The sequence below is a fragment of the Aulonocara sp. 'chitande type north' Nkhata Bay genome, linkage group LG5, assembly GCF_057382095.1.
Source record: "Aulonocara sp. 'chitande type north' Nkhata Bay isolate Kocher_YH1m ecotype deep benthic linkage group LG5, A_spYH_male_GT1.1, whole genome shotgun sequence".
NCBI classification, from domain to species: Eukaryota; Metazoa; Chordata; class Actinopteri; order Cichliformes; family Cichlidae; genus Aulonocara; species Aulonocara sp. 'chitande type north' Nkhata Bay.
Genome location: NC_141348.1, coordinates 30,116,706 through 30,138,743, shown reverse-complemented (window position 1 = coordinate 30,138,743; position 22,038 = coordinate 30,116,706). Strand labels below are relative to the sequence as shown.

General features: G+C 39.3%; 2 protein-coding genes across 4 annotated transcripts; both read right to left on the bottom strand.

Annotated features, from left to right (window-relative positions):
- Positions 1–992: 992 nt before the first annotated feature.
- sxph (saxiphilin) lies at positions 993–8,718 on the bottom strand. The gene is made up of 17 exons (XM_086292927.1): positions 8,592–8,718; positions 8,168–8,331; positions 7,093–7,192; positions 6,150–6,326; positions 5,875–6,037; positions 5,736–5,800; positions 4,508–4,665; positions 4,223–4,409; positions 3,989–4,137; positions 3,809–3,899; positions 3,315–3,362; positions 3,047–3,229; positions 2,688–2,835; positions 2,032–2,114; positions 1,753–1,937; positions 1,253–1,439; positions 993–1,169 (listed from the first exon to the last, which is right to left on the bottom strand). Exons 1-17 carry the CDS (start codon positions 8,644–8,646, stop codon positions 1,126–1,128), a joined length of 2,187 nt encoding a protein of 728 aa, XP_086149053.1. The 5' UTR covers positions 8,647–8,718; the 3' UTR covers positions 993–1,125.
- On the bottom strand, positions 8,436–21,976 carry sfi1 (SFI1 centrin binding protein). 3 transcript variants are annotated; one of them, XM_086292917.1, is made up of 31 exons: positions 21,374–21,976; positions 21,220–21,291; positions 21,009–21,119; positions 20,824–20,918; positions 20,596–20,713; positions 20,409–20,511; positions 18,447–18,603; positions 18,188–18,349; positions 18,002–18,072; positions 17,820–17,912; positions 17,628–17,725; positions 17,467–17,533; positions 17,235–17,365; positions 16,589–16,670; positions 16,337–16,515; positions 16,162–16,237; positions 15,772–15,867; positions 15,597–15,673; positions 13,307–13,409; positions 13,117–13,213; positions 12,638–12,798; positions 12,476–12,550; positions 11,934–12,008; positions 11,648–11,824; positions 11,382–11,572; positions 10,788–11,052; positions 10,611–10,695; positions 10,354–10,498; positions 10,177–10,276; positions 9,879–9,986; positions 8,436–9,338 (listed from the first exon to the last, which is right to left on the bottom strand). In XM_086292917.1, the coding sequence occupies exons 1-31, from the start codon at positions 21,535–21,537 to the stop codon at positions 9,129–9,131; spliced, it is 3,744 nt and encodes a 1,247-aa protein (XP_086149043.1). In that variant the 5' UTR covers positions 21,538–21,976; the 3' UTR covers positions 8,436–9,128. The 3 variants fall into 3 exon arrangements, with proteins under 3 accessions (XP_086149043.1, XP_086149044.1, XP_086149045.1); XM_086292918.1 differs by having other exon boundaries at positions 20,617–20,713; XM_086292919.1 differs by lacking the exon at positions 9,879–9,986 and having other exon boundaries at positions 21,374–21,973.
- Positions 21,977–22,038: the final 62 nt, after the last annotated feature.

The window sequence follows — 22,038 nt, the reverse complement described above, 5'->3', positions numbered from 1 at the left end:
ATTCAAAATTGAAGGCACACTGTACCAGCATGGCTACCACAGCACCCTGCAGCGACATGCCATCCCATCTAGTTTGCATTTAGTTGAACCAACATTTACTTTTCAATAGGACAGTGACCCCACAATGGCCTCCATAGTCACCTGACTTAAACCCAATTGAGATGGTTTGGGATGAGATGGATTCCAGAGTGAAGGCAAAAGGACCAACAAGTGCAAAGAAGTAATCAAAGCAAAGGGTGGCTATTTTGAAAAACAAAATATAAAGCATGTTTTGAGTTATTTCACACTTTTTTGTTTACTACATATGTGTTCATTCATAGTTTTTATGCATTCAGTGAGAATCTACAATGTAAATAGTCATGAAAATAAAGAAAAAAACATTAAATGAGGTTTGGTAGTGTACATTAAAATGTATTATCTTTGTATTATCTTTGAAGTGAACATGTGCCAACCACTGGAAAGGATCACCTTGAACAAGGGTTCAAGGTGATCCTTTAATTTCTCACCTGTCTGCAAAATTACAATTTATACTAAACAAATCATTTTACCAGCTTTAAAGGTGAAAGCATACAAATGATACACACTTAAACAAACTACAATGTCATTCTGTCATCAGTGCAGCCTCATGGAGTGGCTCTTTAGGCTTTCTTTGCTTACCATAATGACAGAAGAAAAGCAGAAACTTATTAATTCTTAACATAACAAACAAAGTTAAGTTAAAGGCACACAACAAATCTGACAAAAGAGGTAATTATAGCACAATATATGTAGTACAGAGATAAGAGCAGTGCTGGGCATTATAACAGGTTCTATGTGTGACATTTTGCTGAGAGAATGTCATAAGATAAAATCAGTATGACAATGAATTCTTGCATTTACTGTCATGCTTAAATGTAGTTTTTGTGTCTTTGAAAAACACAAAGATTACACATCACTCATCATTTTTAGTTCAGATGGCATCTAAATGTAGTAAAAAGTTTAAAAAAATCCCAACATTTTAACATTTTATTGAGTTTTTTGTGAACATGATGATAAAAAGTGATGGTTTGCAGACACAACAAGTATGTGGATGAAGAGTGGAAAAACTGAAGCACAGAGGTTGCGTTGTTCTTGTTGGTGGGTCCATTAAAATATGCTGCACACATCTTGATTGCAAAACTCCAATATATCTGTTGGAAAGGAAAGCAAACAGACCCATTAGTGACAGTTTAATTGTGCAACAATCGGCCACTCTGTCGGGCTGCTGTCGTACCAGAGTGTGTGCAGTTGAAGACCGTGTCTGCGTGGGTGTAGAACTCCTCTCCGAGGATGGAGCGGTAGTCCATGTGACTCGTGTGGGCAAAGCATTGCGTTGCATCTTTAAACAGCAAATCACTTTCTCCATATTGATGAGACTCAAAGAGCCTGAACTCTGTGTTTGAGTTGACGGCCAGAGCTTCCTATATGGTCAAAAAACAAGTAATAAATACATTTAGAGGTATAATTATCCACCTGTGTCCTCGACTCAACTTTGGGCTGCATATTGGTGCAAAAATGATGCTATGCCATTAAAACATAGAGCTTCACTGAGCAAATATAAAAGCAGGAAGATAAAAAGCATTCTGCAAAACTTTTATAATAAAGAAATAGAGCTGAGGTAAGTCAAAGCAAATGATTATAAAAAACACACTGAGTAGTAAAGTAATGTACTGGCAGTAGTTTGCTGCTGGGGAGATTTTAAAAACAGATTGTTTAAATAAAATCTAAACAGACCTGTGACTTCATAAGGAAGTCGTACACTCGTGCTGTGAGCACGGGCCGTGTCATGACGGTGTTTGGTGGGATGACTCCCAGATTACAAGTCTCCCAGTCTGACAATGGGGCCCGGCGACCGTCAGCACACAGCAACTCAAAGTCTGACGATGACCACCCCTCTGCCCAGCCAGTGGTGTTCAGACCTGCAGGATGTAGGAGATGTAGACATTTGTCATGTGAAGTTAGAGTCTGTTAGTGTGAGTGATCGCATCACCGGTTTGATTTTGAATATCTCACCGAGGATGTTTGTGTGAAGGCTGTGTTGCTCGAGAAAGGCCACGTCACCATAGCTTTTCCCGCTGCGATCTCCAACTAAGCACCTGAGCAATGAGTAACGGGTTGCAGGGTCAGTTTAGTAAAATGGTTTAACTCTGTTTCCACCACTAATTTATATTAGAGGAAACCCCAAGAATCAGACTTCAAACAATCGCTTGGTGACAGTGGGAAGAAAAAAACTCTTAACAGTAAGAAACCTCTGGGAGAATGAGGCTCAGGGAGAGGCAACCATCTGCTGAGGCGGTTTGGGGATGAGTAGAAAGAGAAAAAAGTAGAGGGGCTTTATATTCTTCACTTGTCTCACACTGATGTTATGTTTTCTAGTGTTGCGCCATGGTCATGTGGAAATTCTGTTATAATATTTTTGGATGGAAGAATGATAGTAAAACCCATTTGAACCACTTGATTTCCAAAAATGCTTTGTTTAAAAAAAAAAAAAAATCTCTGTCAACTTTAGTATGTGTCTACAGATGACCCATAGAGACGAACGAAATTAGTTTATTCAGATTTATGCGCATTATGATGACGGAAGATACTTCGAAAAAAGAGGACAATAGAACTTAGAAAGACTAGATTTAATAATATTTGACGCAGGACATACACTTTACTACACATACCTTAAAGCTCCCATATTTCCATAGTAACGCTCATTGTGATTTTCAGTGCAGCGTTTGGTTGCAGTCTCCCCTGTGCCTCCGATGCATACCTTGCAAAGATTACCCTCAGATCCAGGAAGACAACTTTTCCAAAACACCTCATTGTACACTAGGAAAACACAAAGTGGCAGACTGCAGTCACGTGAGGGTCGAAGCAGCGTTGGATTAATTTAAAAGGATAAGGATCCAGCAGTGTGGGGTGCAAAGGTCCAGAAAACATGAACAAGATATTTCTAAGAAGTGGACTTGAATGAACACTGATTAGTGGTGAATAAGTTTAGTAAATCAGGATTTCCCATGAATTTTTCTGAAAACACTACCTTTGTCAGGATCACAGGGGGAGCTGCTGTTGTTCGCCAGGCTTAAGCTGTGTCTGTATGGCAGGAGCCAGCCTGCAGGGCTGTAGGTGTTGCTGTGGCAGGAGCGACGGCCTCCGAGATTCCCGATGAATATGTTCCTGCTGGAGCGCTTTGCGACTGCTAAACCCACAACTGAGGGAAAGACTGAACAGAGCAGCAGACGTGGTTTCTATGTAGAAATAAGATCATTGTAGACTGATTATGCAGCTGTTTTTTGTCTTCATCTCACCATCTGTCTCCAAGTGAGTGGATCCTTCAGCAGGCACGCAGTTTTTTCCTGTGAAAACCCAACAACACAAGAGTGACACAGAAAAGCACGCGCTTTATTGATTAATCTGATGAGACTTTTTGTTTTGTTTTTTTACAAGGGAAAATGCTATGCAATCCTACTGGCCCTGTGTGAAAAAGTAATTGCCTAAACCTATTAACTGTTTGCGTCACCCTTGGCAGCAAGAACTGCAATCAGACATCTGCGATAACTGGCAATGAGTCTTTCACCTCACTGTGGGGGACTTTTGGCCCATACTTCTCTGCAGAATTGTTTTAATTCAGCTACACTAGAAGATGTTTGAGCATAAACGTCATGTTTGAGGCTATGCCAAAGTACCCAGACTTTGGTTAGGCCAATCTAAACCTTCATTTCTGTTATTTTGAGCCATTCAGAGGTCCTCGTGTGTTTGCTTCATAATTACATTACATTATTATATTCAGCAACAGTCCTACCATAATATTCCGTCACAACGGGGACAAGACCACACTTCCCTGCGATGAACGAATGCGTGGCATCCAGCGAGACAGCGTCCACCTCATCCCTCTGTGGTAAAGGCACACGTCATTTTAGCTTGTATAGTGTCCTAGAGAGTTTGATAAACATCTCAATAATCTGCAGTCTAGATGGCTTACCTTAATTTTCTCGATACAGTCACGCATTGAGACAGCTCTGACGCACACCAGTGGGTCAGACTTTATGCTGAGCGCCCACTGCTCACACTTCTTCTGCTCTGCGTAGCTGATGCAGCACCATCTAATGACACTGTCCTCCAGTGAGCTTCCTGCAAACACAAAGACACCGTAAAACCCAAGCCTGTGCGTTCTGAGTTTAAAAATGTACAACCGTACATATACTAGAACAAGCACCTTCATGCCCAAGTCCTTTGAGCAGCGCCACATAATCCAGCCCCAGCACCTGACTGACATCTATGTCGTCTTGCAGGACAACGAGTTTCTCAGTCACATCTCTGAAGAGAAGATCGTTTTCTCCAAAAGATGAGGAGCTGAAGAGTTGGAAGCGCTGCCTTTCTCTTCCTTGCCGACCAAACAGCGTCTAACAAATTAATAAAAAATGCTTGAACAATCAGTTAGTGGGTACAGTAACAGCTATGACCCTTAGGCACAGAGATGGAAATTGAACAAACTATTTACCTGCACAGTTGCTAGAAATTTGCGAACAACCTTGCGAAAATTAACTCTGGTGACCATGCCCCCTCCTGGACCACGACCCAGATTACAGCTTCTGTACTGGCTGAGGGGAGCTTGTGTGCCATCAGTACACAGTAACCTGAACTCATCACGCTCACTCTCTGACAAAAGAGACAAATAAAAAACTGAAAGGTAAACAAGTCTTAAGGGTGGGTAAGTGCAACTTTCTGCAGTTTGGTGGTTGAACTGATTTAAACAGGATATTTACAGCGATCAGGCATAACATTATACCCCCTGCAGGTGAAGTGAATAACGCTGACTGTTTCTTTATCTTGGCACCTATTAATATGTGGGATATATTTAGGTGCCAAGAGAACATTTTGTCCTGAAAGTTGATGGATTAGAAGCAGGAAAACTGGGCAAGCATAAGGATTTGAGTGAGCTTGAAGAGGACCAGATTTTGTTGGCTAGATCAGAGCATCCCCAAAACTTGCTCATTGACAGCTGGATTAGGCCCCAGCCTTTCAGCGACCCCGAATAATAAGCAGTTAAGAAAATAAGTTGAAGGACATTTTGATGAACAACATATTATATTCTATATTTTGGTTTTCTGTGCAAGCTTTTTCTGTACATTATCTTTTAAAACCTGTTAGTCCTGATGACTATGTGTAAAATAAAGGAACAAACCCCTCTCAGTTTATGGTGAAAGCAGTTTGTAGCACAAAGATCAGGAAAGTTTATTTATGGCTAAAACATAGCAGCAATACAAAGTAATACAGAAGTTTGATCATGAAAAACAAAACAAAAATTTGATAATTGGCTCAGTCCCAAGGTTGTGCGCAGCTTAGCACTTTTCTTTTAAGCACGTTATCTATCTCACATGCATTAGCTGATTAGGCTCAGCAGTTGCCCTAGCATGAATATGGACCAGCCGGGGTACCAGAGGAAACACACACAGGCTGTGGGGTGCTATTGTGGTTAGCACTGAACAACTATATCACCCACTGTCATCAGAAAGACTCTGTTCAGTCAAACTGTAATGTCATCTTTAGTTTTATTGTTTAATAACAACCAATAGTCAGTTTGCCATGACTTTAGGAACTTAACATTTTTTTATAAATATGATATTAATAGACCCCTTTATGCAAATGTCATTTTCAAAACATTTTGCTGGTTTTGGGATATCCCCATATATATTTTTATTTCAATACAATATAAAAAAAATGCGTACCTTCAATAGTTTCAAGTGCTAAATGGTCCACAAATGCAACATCCCCTATCCCCCTCCTGAGACATCTGTAACAGAGCAAAACAGGAAATAAAAACAGTTTCCTGATGTTTTAACTGGTTGACCTTTTGTAAAGCCTGACCTGAGAGCTCCCTGGTTGTTGTAGAAGAGCTCGCTGTGGGATGTTTCGCAGTGGTAATTCTTCTGGCGTATGTAAGACTTCTGGCCCTGGCACAAAGTGCACAGAGGAGGTGCCATCGCACCAGCACCAGGAATACAGCTGGCACTGAAAAAAGTGCTGACATCTGTCAGAGGAGGAGAAAAAACAAGTCAGGGTGGGGGACTGAAAACCCAGATCAGAAATGAAAACACATTTATGGAAAAAATGCAGCTGACAGTTGATTACAGTCCGATTACCCTGACTAAGCGGATGCTCCTTTGCCCAGCTCAGGTAGTTTCGGGACAGCAGGAAGCCGAGCGGGAGACTCCATCCAGCTGTCCATCGAACTCCGCTGTGACAGCTCCTGTGGCCCTGCAGGGATCGTATGTCCAAGCTGCTGTTTCTCACCACAGCCACAGACAGAGTACAGCCTCCTGTAGATAAATATATAAACAGACATGTGGGTCTTTTCATATCAGTATCAACCAAATCTTCAATAACCCCACCTGAGTTATTGAAGCTATACAAAAAGATTCCTTTTTTAAGAGTCAAGACTGGGTGCTTTTTCACAGGTTCTATTTTTTGTTTTTTTGAAGTTCAGAATGTCCACTCCAGGTGTCCCAATCTAAAACTGAAATCTCAAGATGCAGCTCCTTTAGCATTACCAAGATCTTAACTCCTTCAGTAAACATAATTTCATATTTAACTGGCAATTTGGAAAGTGTTAAATATATAAACTATGCTAGAAAATGATTATATACATGAGGAATTACGGCTAGAAGACTAATCAAAATGTAGGTAAAAAGGGGACCTTTCAGATGCTACAGCATGTTGTAACTAGTCACTCTTCCTGCACAGCCCTGAAAGATTGACACAAAATTTACTTTTTCAAGTTTTCTCTTGTGAATTATTATTAATTATTTTCTACCTTCATTTTGTCCATGAAGCTAGCTCTTACATTGCTCAAAAATATGAAAAAAAGGTTATTAAAAAGCGCCAAATTTCAAACCACTCCTGTACTCTGAGGGTGTTAAAGTCAGAACATTTTCACAGTATGATGGTACTATTTTGCATGGTTATGCTCATTCTAAGCTCCAAGCTCATTCTGAATGGGGTTAAGTTCGAGAAACGTATTTTTCAATAACCCGCTTTTTAGATCAGTGCTGAAGATACATCTCAGAAAAGTGAGCTTAAACCTACCATCACTGTAGATCTCCTTAGCAATGGCTACAAGGTCAAACTGCTTGACAGCTGAGTAAATTTCTCCTGCATCTAAAGTTACAATGTCAGCACGATTAGCCTGAAACAAACAATTGACAAAAAGAGTTTTAAATAGTTAATTTTACATCTCAGCAAATTCAATTAATACAATGCTAATACACAGTTATCCCAAAAAGAAGGGATGTGCAATGTACTGTTTATAAGGTTGGGGAAACCTGCAGTCAGCTGAGACTAAAAAAGTCACTTGACTTGGATGAGTGAGGAAACGTTTCTCCCACTGAAAACGCTACGTCCAGATGAACAGAATCAACTTTTGGGTAATGTACTTGCACTTTATTGTGTCCTCCATGTTATGGTGCTTTCTAATTTTACTCCACTACAGTCTGGATGTAATCATTGAGTTTTGTAATCCATTTATTTTACAGCTTAATTTCATTAGTGTAGTTCTCCTTGCAACTTCACTATTACACTTCTCTCTCTCTTATAGTCCTGCACACATATTCTGTCTTGCTTCTCGTGACTTTCATTTGCATTTGGTAAATTTTTATTTACCTCATTTTCACCTGCCTGCCTTATCACCAGTGCAAACAGGGGGCTAAAAGTCAAACCCAGCCCCACCATGAACACAGGAGTCACTCCAATCACATATCTCACCACTGTCCTCATACATGTCGTCCACCATCCACACATAGTTCTCTGGCACTCCCTCGTGCAGTATCGCAGTTCTTCTCTTGGCGCCTTATCATGTTATCTCCATAAAGACAAGTGCAACTCCTTCCATCTTTCCATACTTTTCCATCAACACTCTTAAAGCACACATGACATCTGTTGTGCTTTTTCTCAACATGAAGCCAAACTGCTGCTCACTAATCATCACCTCGGTTCTTATCCTAGCTTTAACAGCTCTTTTTCATATTTTCATGGTAAGGTGAATCAGCTTTACTACATCTCTGCTCATCACCCTTGTTACTGATATGCAAGCAACTTTAAATAATTTGCTCCAAGCTGGATTAAAACGCCTTTTTATTGTGTATTGCATTGTAGACTTGCTCACCTTGATCCTATTGATGCAGTCAGTTGTGCTAGATGCTCGTATGCATGAAAGTCTGGCAAAAGCTGCCAGAGTGGCTGGTGACACCACTGCTGCCAGAGCTTTAGCTAGTTCTGCACACTTCCTCTGTTCAGGATCTGACACTGCGCACCATCGCATCTTCTTAGCTGCCATGAAGGGAGCAGTTCAAATGGTTAAAGAAAGAAAATAACAGCCATAAGAATGCATACAGTCCTTCCAACTTTCAGTAAATTCAAAAGACTCTACAATATTCATATTATTAAACTCAGTTTTATTAATGTCCTGAAAAGCAAATGCTCCAAACAGATGGTAACAGGAACCAAAAACACCTCAACAATACGAGGCTGAAGAACATAAAATATTTCAAGAAACAATAATAATCACCTAGTTCAGTAACAACACTTACCACTTACAGAGCACACAAAGATGGAAAAGAGTAAAATGGGATAAAATCCTTGCATTTTGACTTGCTCTTGATCAAAGATATAATAACTCTGCAAACAGACCGCAGTCCTCTCTGTTAAACTAAAATCTGTGATTTTAGTTCAGTGATTTTCTGAAGTACTAGAAGCATTGCTACAAACAGGGTAATAGCAGACCTATTGCGTAAGGGCACCTCCTCCGAAAACAGTAAAGTCACTCTTTGCACACATATGGAAAATATTTTGCACCATCTGCAACAAGGACGACCCCTATCCAATGTTTTGCTGGATTTACAGCTATAGAGCTGAGTGTTCCTTTAAGGCACTTGACGTTTATGTTTTGGGAATGCCGAAGACATTTTACACAATAATTAATAAGAACCATTCAAATTGGTCCCCACCAGCTGAGGGCAGCAAAGACATAAGCACAGAGTAGTTAAATATGCATGTGCTGATTCAGTTCTAAGATCAGACTATTTTTTTAAAATGTGATGCTGGCAAGTGAACAACAGTTCAAACAATCAGCAGGTGAGCCCGTCACGCTCTCCATTATTCCTGTCATGTTGGAAATGCAGAGTTTGAGATTCTGACTCTTCTGTTTTTTGATGAGGAGCATGAAGTCCTAAACTCCGGAGGACAGTCTGCAAATGCTGGATTCTCTCTGCGTGCAGCAACATCACCGGTTTCTGTTTTTCCAGCTTAGTGGACAGCCTGTCGATGAGCTCCTCCAACTGTCAAATGAAAAATCACCAGGAGTGACACAGTCAGTATCATGAACAATAATTTAATTGAATGCACCACCCTCTCAGCTCAGTTTCTTTTCCTCCACAGACAGAGATTTACAGGTCAAATGACGCTTTAGAAGAATGCATGGAAAATCTGAGCCATCAGGAAGAGAAACTTCAGAAGTTACTTCAGGTAACTAGCATCATGATTAAGACTGCACATGCACACATTGCAAAGTCCCTTTTTCCTTTCCATAAGGAAATAAATGTGAACCCTTACATTTATAACAGATAGTTAAAAAATGAAAAGGGTAATGTATGTCATAACTGAATCTGTTTTCCTACCTTATCACACTTACTTGTTGCGTAAGATATCTGTTGTTATAAGTGCTTATACACTTTGTAGATTCAATAATTGCATAATATTTGAAATGTCAGGAATTTAAAATATCTTACTCTAGAACTGGTCGAGGAATTACCTAACAGAAATACTTTTTTCAACAAAAGGCAGTTCACTTCATTAATAATCTCTAAAGCTTCACTCACACAGGCGTAGAGACGGCTTGGCAACTCCAAAAGAGGTTGGTGAGTGGTTCCTGGCTCAACTAGTTGAGGAATATGCACTTTTGGTGGTTCCCTAGCAACCACCGTTCGCTAGGGAACGCAAGTGTAAAATTAGTCTTTACACTTGTGTGACTGGGGTACTAAGCTTAATACTTATGTGAACCTAAATGTGAAAGGCACCAAATTTTGGGCTGTGATGATTAAATCAAGATAGCGTAACAGCAAACAATGTAAGTTTATGTTCAACATAAACAGTGACAAAAGTATCTTGTGTCCTTACGTCCTTCAACTCTTGACAGATAGCATTTTTTTCCATCACTTCGTCCTTTCCACTGGTCTGCAGCCAACTCTGTAACACCCCTTTCAGCTTTCGCCATGCCCTGAGTGAATAAAACACTGGTGCTATTTTCACATCACATATTGCAAAGAAAAGAAGAGTGGAAAAACAGATTTCTACCGGAGCTGCTTTCTGTCCAGCTGGAAACTCTTCATGTCCTGTTGAATCCTGAGAAGCTCGCTCATCAGAGCTGACGTTGAATCACTTGTTGCATTTTTAGCATAAGGAACCTCAGTTTCTCCACCAGATGCACTCAGACGTGTTTCTTGAAAAAGCAACAAAACAGTTCTTTTGAGTTTGGTGATTTAATAAGTTGTTGTTTTTTTTTTTTTATAAATATTGAAAACATACTCTAGAAAAAAGAGCAGGGTCTATACCTGGATATACAGATGAGTGGGGATCTAAAGAAGTGACAGACTGAGGAAAACGCTCAACTGGAGAGTCTCCAAGACTTGATTTGAACTTAAAAAGAAAAAAAGGTTTAACCCAAATTGAGTTACTTAATACAGCAACAAATAGTTGCTGATATGTCAAACAGGTGTATCTTATCTTACTTTATTCTGTGTCCCAGTAGTCATGAAAGCAGAAGGAGGTAAAAGAGGTTCTTGGTTTTGGGTGTGCTGAAAAAAGTCCATGTTGGACATTAGAGATTCAGAAGGTAGCACAGTTGACATGACACTGCACTGATGTGGAGAGGCAACAAAAACTTCATCAGCATGGGGGCAGTTTGACGCTGGATGGTTTCTCTGTGTGGGACGACTGGACTCAGATGAGTTTGGAGCTGCTTTAATGTTGGTGACGGCAGATTGTGGCTGGGTACTTGAGTAAACAGAAAAGAAAAAGCTTTAATCAGTGATTCCTACACTGACTTTTAACACAATGCTTCAATTTAAGTAAGTTTATTATAGTTCAAACGATATTCAGATGCTTGTCTTCTGTTTTTATTTTCATGTATTACCACATACAGCATTGGAAAAAGGATTTTACCATCAAAAAACATGAAGCAATGTTTCTTTTACTGATAACTTCTCTTCCCTTTATGGGACTAAAGGCTGCAATGTTTGGGTATGCAGCCTAAAAAAAAAAAAAAAGTCAAACTGCATGTGTGGAACAGTTTCACGGCTTGTCAGAGTGAAGTACACACTCACAGCTTGCTGTGCAATCCAGCTGCAGCTTCCTGCTTTGTTGAGTCAGAAGATGAAACACTGCTCAGACAGAAGCTCACACTCTTTTTTGCTGGCTGCCCTCTCGTCTCTTGCTCTCTTCGGGGTTTGCACAGTGCCCGCTGCTTCCACCGTGCAGCACAACGTTTAACAACTCTCTGGAGGTGTTGTGATCTCTGCAGGACACAAGCAGAGAAGTGAGGCACTGAAATCTTAGGTCTAGAAATCACAAGAAATGCACAATAACCTACTTGCAGTTGACTGTGTTGTGTTAGGTTTGTTGTGAGATCATTCATATGAGCGGCATATGTGAGGATGCATGTCACCCCCTCCCTCAGCAGCTGGTCTCTGTAGACCAGTGCAGCTCTGGCAGCATGTTCTTGCTTTCTCCGCTGCTCTGTGACCCAAATCCTCCACCCATACAACACCTGCGTCAGGTCCAGAAAGTATAAGAGGGCTTGTTAGACCCTGTGAGCACCATTTCTGCAATGCATTTGGTGGTGTAGAGAGAAAAGAATGTGGAGGCAGGTTATTTACCTTGGCCTGAAGTGTGAGGGACCAGTGCCAGAGTGCTCTCTCCGTTTGCTTCGCCTCTCGCTGTCTGTGCTGCAGCTGTTAGCAGAAAGAAAAACCAAAGCCTGTTTAACTGCTCTCAATCAAAACCAATCAATACTCATTCATTAGAAATGCCACATTTGCAGCATGACGACAATAAACACACAGACAGATCTCAAAAATCGCACAGTCAGAATACACAGAGACAGCCTAAATCCATAGAAGAAATGTGGCAAGGTCTTCAGATGGCCAAAAATAAACCAACCTTCAAAGTGCCATAAAAACCTGGGAGCAAATGAAGTAAGGGGAACTGATGCCATTTTAAAAGTAAAGACTGTCCACACCAAATACTGATTTGATGAATCAAATCTATTGATTTAAAGTCTGACTTTGCTGTTTTCCCATAACTCTTTTTCCTAACAGAAATGATTAGCAGTAAAAGCAAAATAGAAGCAAATGGTAGATATTCATTTCTTTTGAACAATCAGTCTGTTCAGACCACAAAAAAAGGAAAATCAACAAACCTTTGTTTTCCACTGCTCAAAGTACATCTGGTACATTTTTAATCTCAGCAATAACAGTCCCTGTCGTTTCATCACCTACAAAATCACAGTTTTAAACAAGTTAGATTACAGCTTGATGACAGTATAGATGTATATGCATTGAGGGATAAAAGAAGTTAGAACCTTATTCTTCTGGTGCTGGTAGTGATGCTCTTTCCAAGCTTTCAGCGCATTAGAAAGGAGTTTGGAGTTATGGTGTCTCCTGGCTTTTTCCATGATTATCCTCTCCCTCCGAGCCTCCCTGGTCCGATTCCTCCATCGTCTGAAAAATTGCAGCAACCGCACTAAACACAGAAATCATTAAAAAGTTTACAACAATTTGGATACACCTGGTAACCAGACAACACAGTTCTGATGCAACAGTTACTTAACAGGTACAAAATCTTTGACAACTGCTGAGGTAACTGCTGCATTTGTCTAGGCGGTATCTTTCCATGACAGCCAAACAACTCTAAGACTAAGAAAGACATGCTGGAATATCAAAATTACTTACCACTGCTCTTAATGGTTACAGGTAGGTGGCAATCACAAGAGCAAAGTTAAGTTTGTTTAAAGAAAAATAAATAACTAAAAGGAGTTAAAATGGCACCATATGACATTACTTTCATTTATAGACTGCTGAGCCCTGCTTAGTGCTTCCCTCTGCTGGAAGCGCTTTGACACCGCAAGTGTTGTTGCTTCTCTCCACGTATGAAACACCTTGAAAGATTTAGTGAAAAGAAAGCAATCGGTGTTGAAAATATGAAGACGCCTGATGATGTTGAACATGTATGCATCAGATCGCTTTGTAACCTTAAGCTGAAGGGAGTGATTGAAGTGATTCTGTGCTTGTTGCTCTTCGAGCCGGATCTCTGCTCGCTGCTCTGCATTTTCCCTCCACTCAGTAAGCGCCACTCTGGAGAGACATGACTGAAACTTAAGATCCTAACAAACACCTAGGATTTCTAAACAGAAGAAATTTCATTTCATTTCATTTCATTTCATTTTTATTTATTTCACACTTGGTACTACAAATCAAACAAAACAACCACATCTTCTGTCAACAAAACACAACAACCATGTGTGAAAAGGAGCAGGAAGAAGAAAATATTCTTATTAAACCCTGCCCCCTATCTACCATCGAACTTATATCACCGGTGGGCACCAAAAATCAGGAACAAACTAATATTGACATTTCTCTCCGGTCGAATCCCAAACCAACATCACATTCATTCGCATTCTTCATACTGAGTTATCGTTTTAAACATATAACACTTTTTAAAACATTGTAAATTTATACAATTCTTTAAATTATAATGAAGTGAATTCCACAGTCTTATACCCCTAACCGTTGTGCTCATTAATCTTTGTGTAGTCCTGGCTAACTGATGTTTAAAATAAAATTTCCTTCTATTCTCTTCTCCCCTTGAACACATCAAAAATACTCTTTGTAACTTAAAAGGCAAAATATTATTTTTAGCCTTAAACATAATTAATAATGTCCGTAATTTCACTAAATCTCCTAATTTTAATAATTTTGATTCTATAAATAATTTGTTTGTATGTTCTCTATATTTAACATTATGAATTATTCGTATAACTTTCTTCTGTAATAGGTTTAAAGGTTTTATGGTATTCTCATATGTATTCCCCCAAACTTCAACACAATAGTTGATATATGAAAAAAACAAAGAAAAATATAAAATACGCATTGTTTTATAATTTAATAAATCTCTTATACTACCCAAAATATAAATACTTTTGACCATTTTCTTTCTAATATGTTCAATATGAGATTTCCATGTCAAATTCTCATCCACTATTACACCCAAAAAACGAAATTCAGTAACTCTTTCAATCAATTCTTCCTCTATAAACATAATGACTTTATCCTCCTTTACACGATTGCCAAATATCATATATTTCGTTTTTGTCAGATTCAAAGATAATTTATTTACATCAAACCATTTTTTTATTCTTAACATCTCAGAAGTCATAATTTCAACCAAGTCTTTCAAATTCTCTCCAGAGCAATAAAAATTTGTGTCATCTGCAAATAAAATCGAATTTAACCTTTTAGATACGTCACAAATATCATTAATATATAAATTAAAGAGTTTAGGTCCCAAAATAGAACCTTGAGGAACACCACATACAATCTTCAGTCTTTCAGAAGTATTGCCAAAATAATAAACATATTGCAACCTATTCTCTAAATAACTCATTAACCAATTCAATGCTACTCCTCTCACTCCATAGTTATACAATTTAGAAATCAAAATAGAATGTTGTATCGTATCAAAAGCTTTTTTTAAATCAACAAATACTCCCACTGTGTATTTATTATTATGTGTTGCAGATGAAATATCTTCAATAAAAGTCAACAACGCTAATGCCGTTGACCTATTTTTACGAAATCCAAATTGGTTTTCATGTATTAGTTGATATTTTTCAATAAAACTATCAAGTCTTTGTGCAAAGAGTTTTTCTAGCAATTTTGAAAACTGTGATAAAAGAGACACTGGCCTATAATTGTTAAAACTATGCTTATCTCCTGATTTATATAATGGTATTACTTTTGCCACTTTCATTCTGTCAGGGAATACTCCTGACTGTAGCGAAAGATTAAAAATATAACAAAGAGGAGTACTTATACAATCTATTGTCTTTTTAATTATGACCATGTCTATACCATCACAATCAGTAGATTTTTTATTTTTACAATTTTTTACAATTGCTACTATTTCTTTTATGGTAGTATCGGCTAAGAATATGGAATTAACCATTCTATTATCACCTATCCAGGCTTCCTCATCTCCTGGATCATCATTTTTCCTGATTAGATTTGCTAAAGTAGGTCCAACATTTACAAAAAAAGAATTGAATTCGTTTGCTACTTCGGTCTTATCTTTAACAACTTGATTATTATTAATAAAATAATTAGGCCGAACTTTGGGTGTGTTCTTATTACCCAATACCTCTTTAAAAATATTCCAAATGCCCTTAATATTATTTTTGTTTTCCTGAAAAACTTTATTATAGTAATCTTTCTTAGAAATGAAATTCTGATTTTAGAATGAAACACAGTATTTGTCTTTATTACCTGAGAAAACACTGAGTGTGCTGCTTGTGAAGCTCCTCTGCATTGTCATAGATCTGAGACATCTGCAGGTGGTGTTTCTGTGAATACAGCAGGCCACAATGCATAGACTTCAACATTGTTTTCATGACCCTAAACAAATAAAATCATGTGGTTTTAACTGATATAAGATGTGCACCTTCCAGGCCACAAAGGAGTGTTTTAGAAGTTTAACTTCATGCCAACTCTGAACCTCTTCCAGCCTGCTTTTCTTTGCTCTCTGGACCTGAACAAACTGACACACACAGAGAAAAAAGAAAACGGATACATCACACATGAATATAATAAAAATCAAAGCGGGGAAGAAAAATCTATCAGCTTTCATAATGGCACTCCAAAGCTTTGGTCTCATTTAGGCAGTCTCATGCTGTCAGAGATGCTGAGCAGAATTTATAAGATACACATTTCCACATCAAAAAGCAAATTCTTTCAGTCTTTTTCAAATCTTAAGCACTGATTCCTTACTGCACAATGACTAAAGTAACAGATGGAGTGCAGACTAGACTCAACAAAAATGTAAAATAATCACCTTTTCCCATTTTTCTACAGCCTTTCTTAAGCAGCGCAAATCACCCTGATGGCAGGCCTGCTGCTCTCTGTTTCTCCTGAAGTAAAACAAATAAACGATTCTATTAGCCGACAGCACATTTAGCTCAAGCCCAAATTATTCAACAACTTCACCAAAACGTCTTCTTGAGCTTCACCTGTCTCGTAGCTCAGTGCTGTTTTCCTTCCACTGCATCATCGTCCTGTGTAGAAGTGTGCGACGATACAGACTACGTGAAGCCTCCTGTTTCTCCACCTCTTTGATCCGCTCTTGTGTGCGCTGCCTCCATCGCGTCCAGACTCTCTGCTTCTGGCATCTCTCGTCATGAAGAACTGCCTGGAAAAACTTAAATGTTATTTATCACCAGTGCAGTGCACCACAACAAAGTTTTCATCTGCAGTTGACGTACCAGCCGCTCAGAAAGCATCTCTTCCTTGAGCTTCTCCGACTTCCCCCACCAGGTGTAAAACACCCAGGCGCACTGGCGCCGCCTGACAACACAGTGGACAGACAGATCATTTGGACATATTCATCCACCCACTGAGGTTGAAAACTACAAAGTCTACACACAAACCAGTACAAACCAAAGTCTAGATAGTGCAAACTGAATGTTCTCCCTGAGATGCCTAAATAAAGTCAATCTGATACTCTGACTGCCTGGGAAATGATTCCTGATTGTGGTGCCTCAGGGCTTGGATACCACAGACAGTTCCATAGAAAACTACCTTTTTTGTCTTTGAGTTACAGCCAGAGACCAGCTCCCACGAGCAAAAATGATCCTCAATAAAATTGGGGTCAATTTGGCACAGAAGATGATGTCTGCTTTCTGTTTAAAGACTGTGGTGAATCTGTATGCGTGCATCCCACCACTCAGAATGGGACCAGTGATCTAAAAATAGAGGGTCTAAAAACAGCATCCACACTGAAAGTGGCCCAGAGAAGCCAAAAAAATAAGAACCTTAAAGGGGAAAGCAGCCAAATTTAAAAAGGTATATTGTTATTTTAATTTCTTGGGAAGAGTTGCATAACTGAAGAGGAGAAAGGTGATGACTCACCGATTATAAGCTTGAGCTTTGAGTCTTCTCTGTTGAAGCATTCTGCTGTGGAGGGTAAACTCAACCCAAGACTGGAAACACCGAGGTAGCATACGGTCTACAAACCAAATGTCTGCACGACGCTCCAGTTCCTGTAAAAAAAATAAACAAAAAAACAAAACATAACAAGTTGATTGTGTTGTAATGTAAAAGCATCTGTATCTCTGCTGTCTTGAGTTGTATTTGAAAATACCTGCATGTATCTCTGCTCAGCAAGTTTCTCTCTCCAGTGGTGAAAATGTCTTCTAAGCAGTGAAGTGCTGCAACGAGAACCAAATTCCATTTGTAGCACCGGTATTACAACAAAGAACTGTGAATATAGCCCTGTGGATTGGGAAATGTATGTAAGAGCACCTGTAGTTACTCAGGGCCATCTCTATGAGGGGTTTAAAACTGCAGTTTTCAGCTTCCTCCACACGATCCTGCCATAGTTTCCAGTACTTACGAGTCATCTGCGCAAAAAAAAAAAAAAAGCAAAGCATTTCAGATGCTTTGAAACCTTCAATGAGATTAACACTGACTGTCTGCAGTGTGAAGATCAGTTACCGTTTGCTGACAATGTTGGATAGCCATACGGTTGTTCAGTCGATATGTTTTGTTCAACACGACATTAAGAGACAACCCTCGCAATCCAGCACGCTGCAATGAGAATGTGCTGAGATGAATACATGAATTGATCGTGCTGATCTTTGCTTATGAGTGGGTCCATTATTTTATTTATTTATTACCATTAAATGATGTTGGTAGTGTTGATTTGCTGCATTCTTTCTTTCAGTTTCTTCTCTGCACAATGCCACATCTACTGAAGAGCTCAAGAATCAAACAACAGTGCTAATAACTTAAAACTGATTTAGTAGCAGGTAGAAAAACTAGTTTATCCAAGTTTTATCCATTCTACAGGTGGATCAGGATACAAGCTCTCCAACGCACTAGTGCTCTGCACTGGATGCTCTGCGTGGCCAAACTGGCTGCTGCTTGCAAACGGGTCTCTTCACTGTGTTTGCAATCGAGAGCATTTCTCCATTTACTCCAACACTTCCTCACCAGGAGGCGAGAGCAGGCACGCTGAGCCAAAACTGAAGGCGAAACACAAAAGAACAAAAAATAAAAATGTGTTAAGAGATAGCAAAATAATGATGCTTCAAGAAAGCTGTGTGGGTATTTTATAATGACCTTGTGTTTCTTTCTTGGTGTGGCGATACGACACATATCTTATCCACTGATGCAAAGCTCTTCTTTTCAATCCGGAGATATAATGAAACGCAGCTCTGGATTCTTTTTCTTTCTGGCAAGAAGCAGCCGTCTGCATCTCTTTCCACTGAAGCCAAGCCTTCAATACAAAATATATCAGGTGACTCATCACCAGAGAGAACACACAGGAGTAATATACCTCAAGGTTCACTACTCTTTGGTTTTCTTTATACATTTTACCCTGGGAGCATGTCGTCCATGGGCATAATATAAGTTGACAACCACCTCAGCTTAGATAAGCATTTCAATTCAGTCGTATTTTATGCTGTTTAGGACTTAGACTCAGTAAGAGTTAGTTTTCACAGGATTGTCGTATAACTGAGCTATTTTCCCATTCCTGATTTATTTTTGCACATTTATCTCACTTAAATGTTTCAGATCAAATGTTAATATTAGATAAAAAAATAACTGAGGTTCATATGAAATGCAGTTTTAAGTAATGATTTCATTTATCAAGGATAAAAATAATCCAAACCTACAAGGCCCTGTGCGATAAAGCAATTTCTCCCTAAACCTAATGACTGTTTGTGCCACCCCTGACAACGAGAACTAAAATCAGGTGTTTGCAATAACTGATAATGAGTCTTTCACATCCCTGTGGAGGAATCTTGGCTAACTCTTCTTTGCAGAATTATTTCAATTCAGTCGCACTGGTGTGTTTTGGATCATTGTTCTGCTGCATAGCCCAAGTGCGTCTGAATTTCAGAGCATGAACTGATGGCTGGACATTCTCATTCAGGATTTTCTGGTAAAGAGCAGAATTCATGGTCCATCACAGAGTCACCACCATGTTTGACTGCTGGTGTAATGTTTCTTTTATGAAATACTGTGTGAGTTTTATGCCAGATGTAACGGGACTCAAACCTTCCAAAGGGAGATGGTGGTATGATGTGAATCTACTTGACTTCGTCTGACAGGTTCCATTTCCATTATTTCTTGATTCAACAGGTCTGCCTTGAATCAGGCTGAGGTGTGGCTATTAAAATTGAACTCAACTTTCTAAAGAATGTGATTAATCACAGTTAATTTAAAATTCAATAATAACAACAGATGAAATTATCAATATATTATTGTTATTATTATTTTTTGTATTTCCTTGGGTCATCTTTATCTAATTAGTTTGACAGATTGGAACAGCCTAACTGAGTAGATCAGACTGCCGAGCTTACTATCATCTATCATCACCATAAATCTCTCTTAAAGACATACTTTGATGAGCAAGTTTTTACTGTGCCTCTGCTTTGAAATGAATGTTGTCCTTCGTTTATTCTTGGTGATAATTTTTTATTTATTTTAATTTTTCATAATTGCTTTTAATTTACATGTTTATAATTTTAATTGTCTTTATCTTTATAAGGGGCGACTGTGGCTCAGGGGCTTGGGAAGCGTATCTGTAACCGGAAGGTCGCCGGTTCGATCCCCGGGCTCTCTGTCCTGGTCGTTGTGTCCTTGGGCAAGACACTTTACTCTACCGCCTACTGTTGTTGGCCAGAGGGGCCGATGGCGCGATATGGCAGCCTCGCTTCTGTCAGTCTGCCCCAGGACAGCTGTGGCTCCAACCGCAGCTTGCCTCCACCAGTGTGTGAATGTGAGAGTGAATGAATAATGGCATTGTAAAGCGCTTTGGGTGCCTTGAAAAGCGCTATATAAATCCAATCCATTATTATAAGATTTGTCTTTATCTACTGCCTTTGAACTTCTTCTAATGTCAGTGTTCCTACACTTTATGTTGTTTCACTTTTAATTCTTCTTAAACATTTTGTAGTTTGTCACTTTGTTTTGAAAGGTGCAGTATTGAAAAAAAGTTATTGTTGTTATTTTTATTATTACTATTGATAATAATATTAACATGTGATTCACAGGGGTGTTCGATCACGCCCTTACCCTTGTCTTTAAGGTTAGCGCCCTCTGTTTCTGTGCTTGATCCTCCAAAATGTGAAGGTCTCGACGGTGCTGTAATCTAGTCTGCCACAAGCTCCACACTGAGCTGCAAAACAAAAACAAAGGTAAAACCAATATTATGGTAAAAATCATAATGCTAGAAGTTTTCATTTGCTAACACAAATCTCACTGCATAGCTGAGAGCCTGTACTGCTCAAGAGCTGATTCCAGCATTCTGCTCTTCAGTCTTCTCATCTCTGTGAAAACCTCCCATCTGTCCAACACCAGACGCATCCGCTGCTTGTCAGCTGATAATAGAAACAAAGTGGGTGATGACACGTCAGTGAATTATGAAATCTGACAAAAAAAAAAAAAAAATCCCCAAACCAACATTACGCTTGAATGGTAAAAGTCACACCAAATGACTGAGCCTTTTGCTGTTGCATCTTCTTTTCCCTCTGCAAACACACAAACATTCGCCAGCTGTGGAGAGTCCAGTTGCACAGGTAATACCTGAAATAAAAGCAGCATGAATACATGAACAGACTTTGGTTATTCAACTATAAAAGTCCTTCATAATGTCCTATAATGTACTGTAATGACCTGTAGTGACAGTCTGCTCGCATGTTCAGACTCCACTCCCTCCTGGATGACCACCACTCATCTCTCCATCCTTCAAAGGTTCTTCTCAGTACCACTCTGTTATAATGCGACCTGGAAAACACTGGAATTAGTGAGCAGGTAGGAAAACGAGGGCAACCAGATGGCAAACTTGAAAATGCTTTCAATTTCCAAAATAAATGAAACAGGTTACTTTGCTTCATGAGGAAGAACTCGGCCAAAGGTGTTCTGTATCCATATCTTCAGAAACTTTCTTGCAAGGTGCCTGCAGAAGTTAAAAGAATGGAGACTTAATTTTCAGGAAGACAGTAACATGATAACAATGGGTCAAGGAATAGTCTCAGCACCTTATTCTCAGCTCCTTGAGTCTTCCACCTTTGTTCCAGCTGTATCCAACTCTGTAAGCGACCTTTCTGATGTGAATTTTGCGCACTTGTTTTGCTTCGCCACGAGATCTGACATAGTTTAAACGGGGTCTTACTGGATCTGAGTTTCCGCCGCTACTTTGCATTTTTCAAGCGGCTATTATACAGAGCACCGAATCGTATCACTTCTCATATACAATCATCCTCATTTTACACTTTGAAGGCTGTTGTAGCTTACATGACAAAATTACCTTCATTTATCCTCACGTTAAAACTCTTTACAAAGTGCCGCGCGTTTGTTTTTCCTTATCACGTGACCACTTGGTGTCTTCGATACACAGTTGTCAACAGCAACAACCTCCGCTGCCGCTCCACACTAAACTGGTTGTGGTAGTTGTAAGAGTCAAGGTCTGCTTAATAAACTTCTCAATATGGGGTGGTGTTTTTCATACACCTCCCTCTACAACAGTTTACATTCTGAAATGTTTACTTCACACGGGAAGAACGTACTTAAGGTCCCCTCAGTTTAACGACGATGACACGAAATGTCAGTCGTTGACTGCCCGCGAGGACGGGGTCTTTATTTTCATACGGACCACCAGGAGACAAGCGGTGGAGAATCACAAATCGAGCGAATCCTGAGACAA

Bases quoted from the DNA above. Each gene is read 5' to 3' on its own strand.
- sxph (XM_086292927.1), bottom strand. From the start codon at position 8,646: ATGCAAGGATTTTATCCCATTTTACTCTTTTCCATCTTTGTGTGCTCT. The intron at 4,410-4,507 runs GTAAATAGTTTG...TTAATTTGTTAG, and splicing joins AATTTCTAGCAACTGTGCAG to ACGCTGTTTGGTCGGCAAGG. The intron at 1,440-1,752 runs GTCTGTTTAGAT...TTGACCATATAG, and splicing joins ACTTCCTTATGAAGTCACAG to GAAGCTCTGGCCGTCAACTC.
- sfi1 (XM_086292917.1), bottom strand. From the start codon at position 21,537: ATGCAAAGTAGCGGCGGAAACTCAGATCCAGTAAGACCCCGTTTAAAC. The intron at 18,604-20,408 runs GTAAGGGCGTGA...TTTGTATTGAAG, and splicing joins CGCTAACCTTAAAGACAAGG to GCTTGGCTTCAGTGGAAAGA. The intron at 13,214-13,306 runs GTTACAAAGCGA...AAATCTTTCAAG, and splicing joins ATCACTCCCTTCAGCTTAAG to GTGTTTCATACGTGGAGAGA.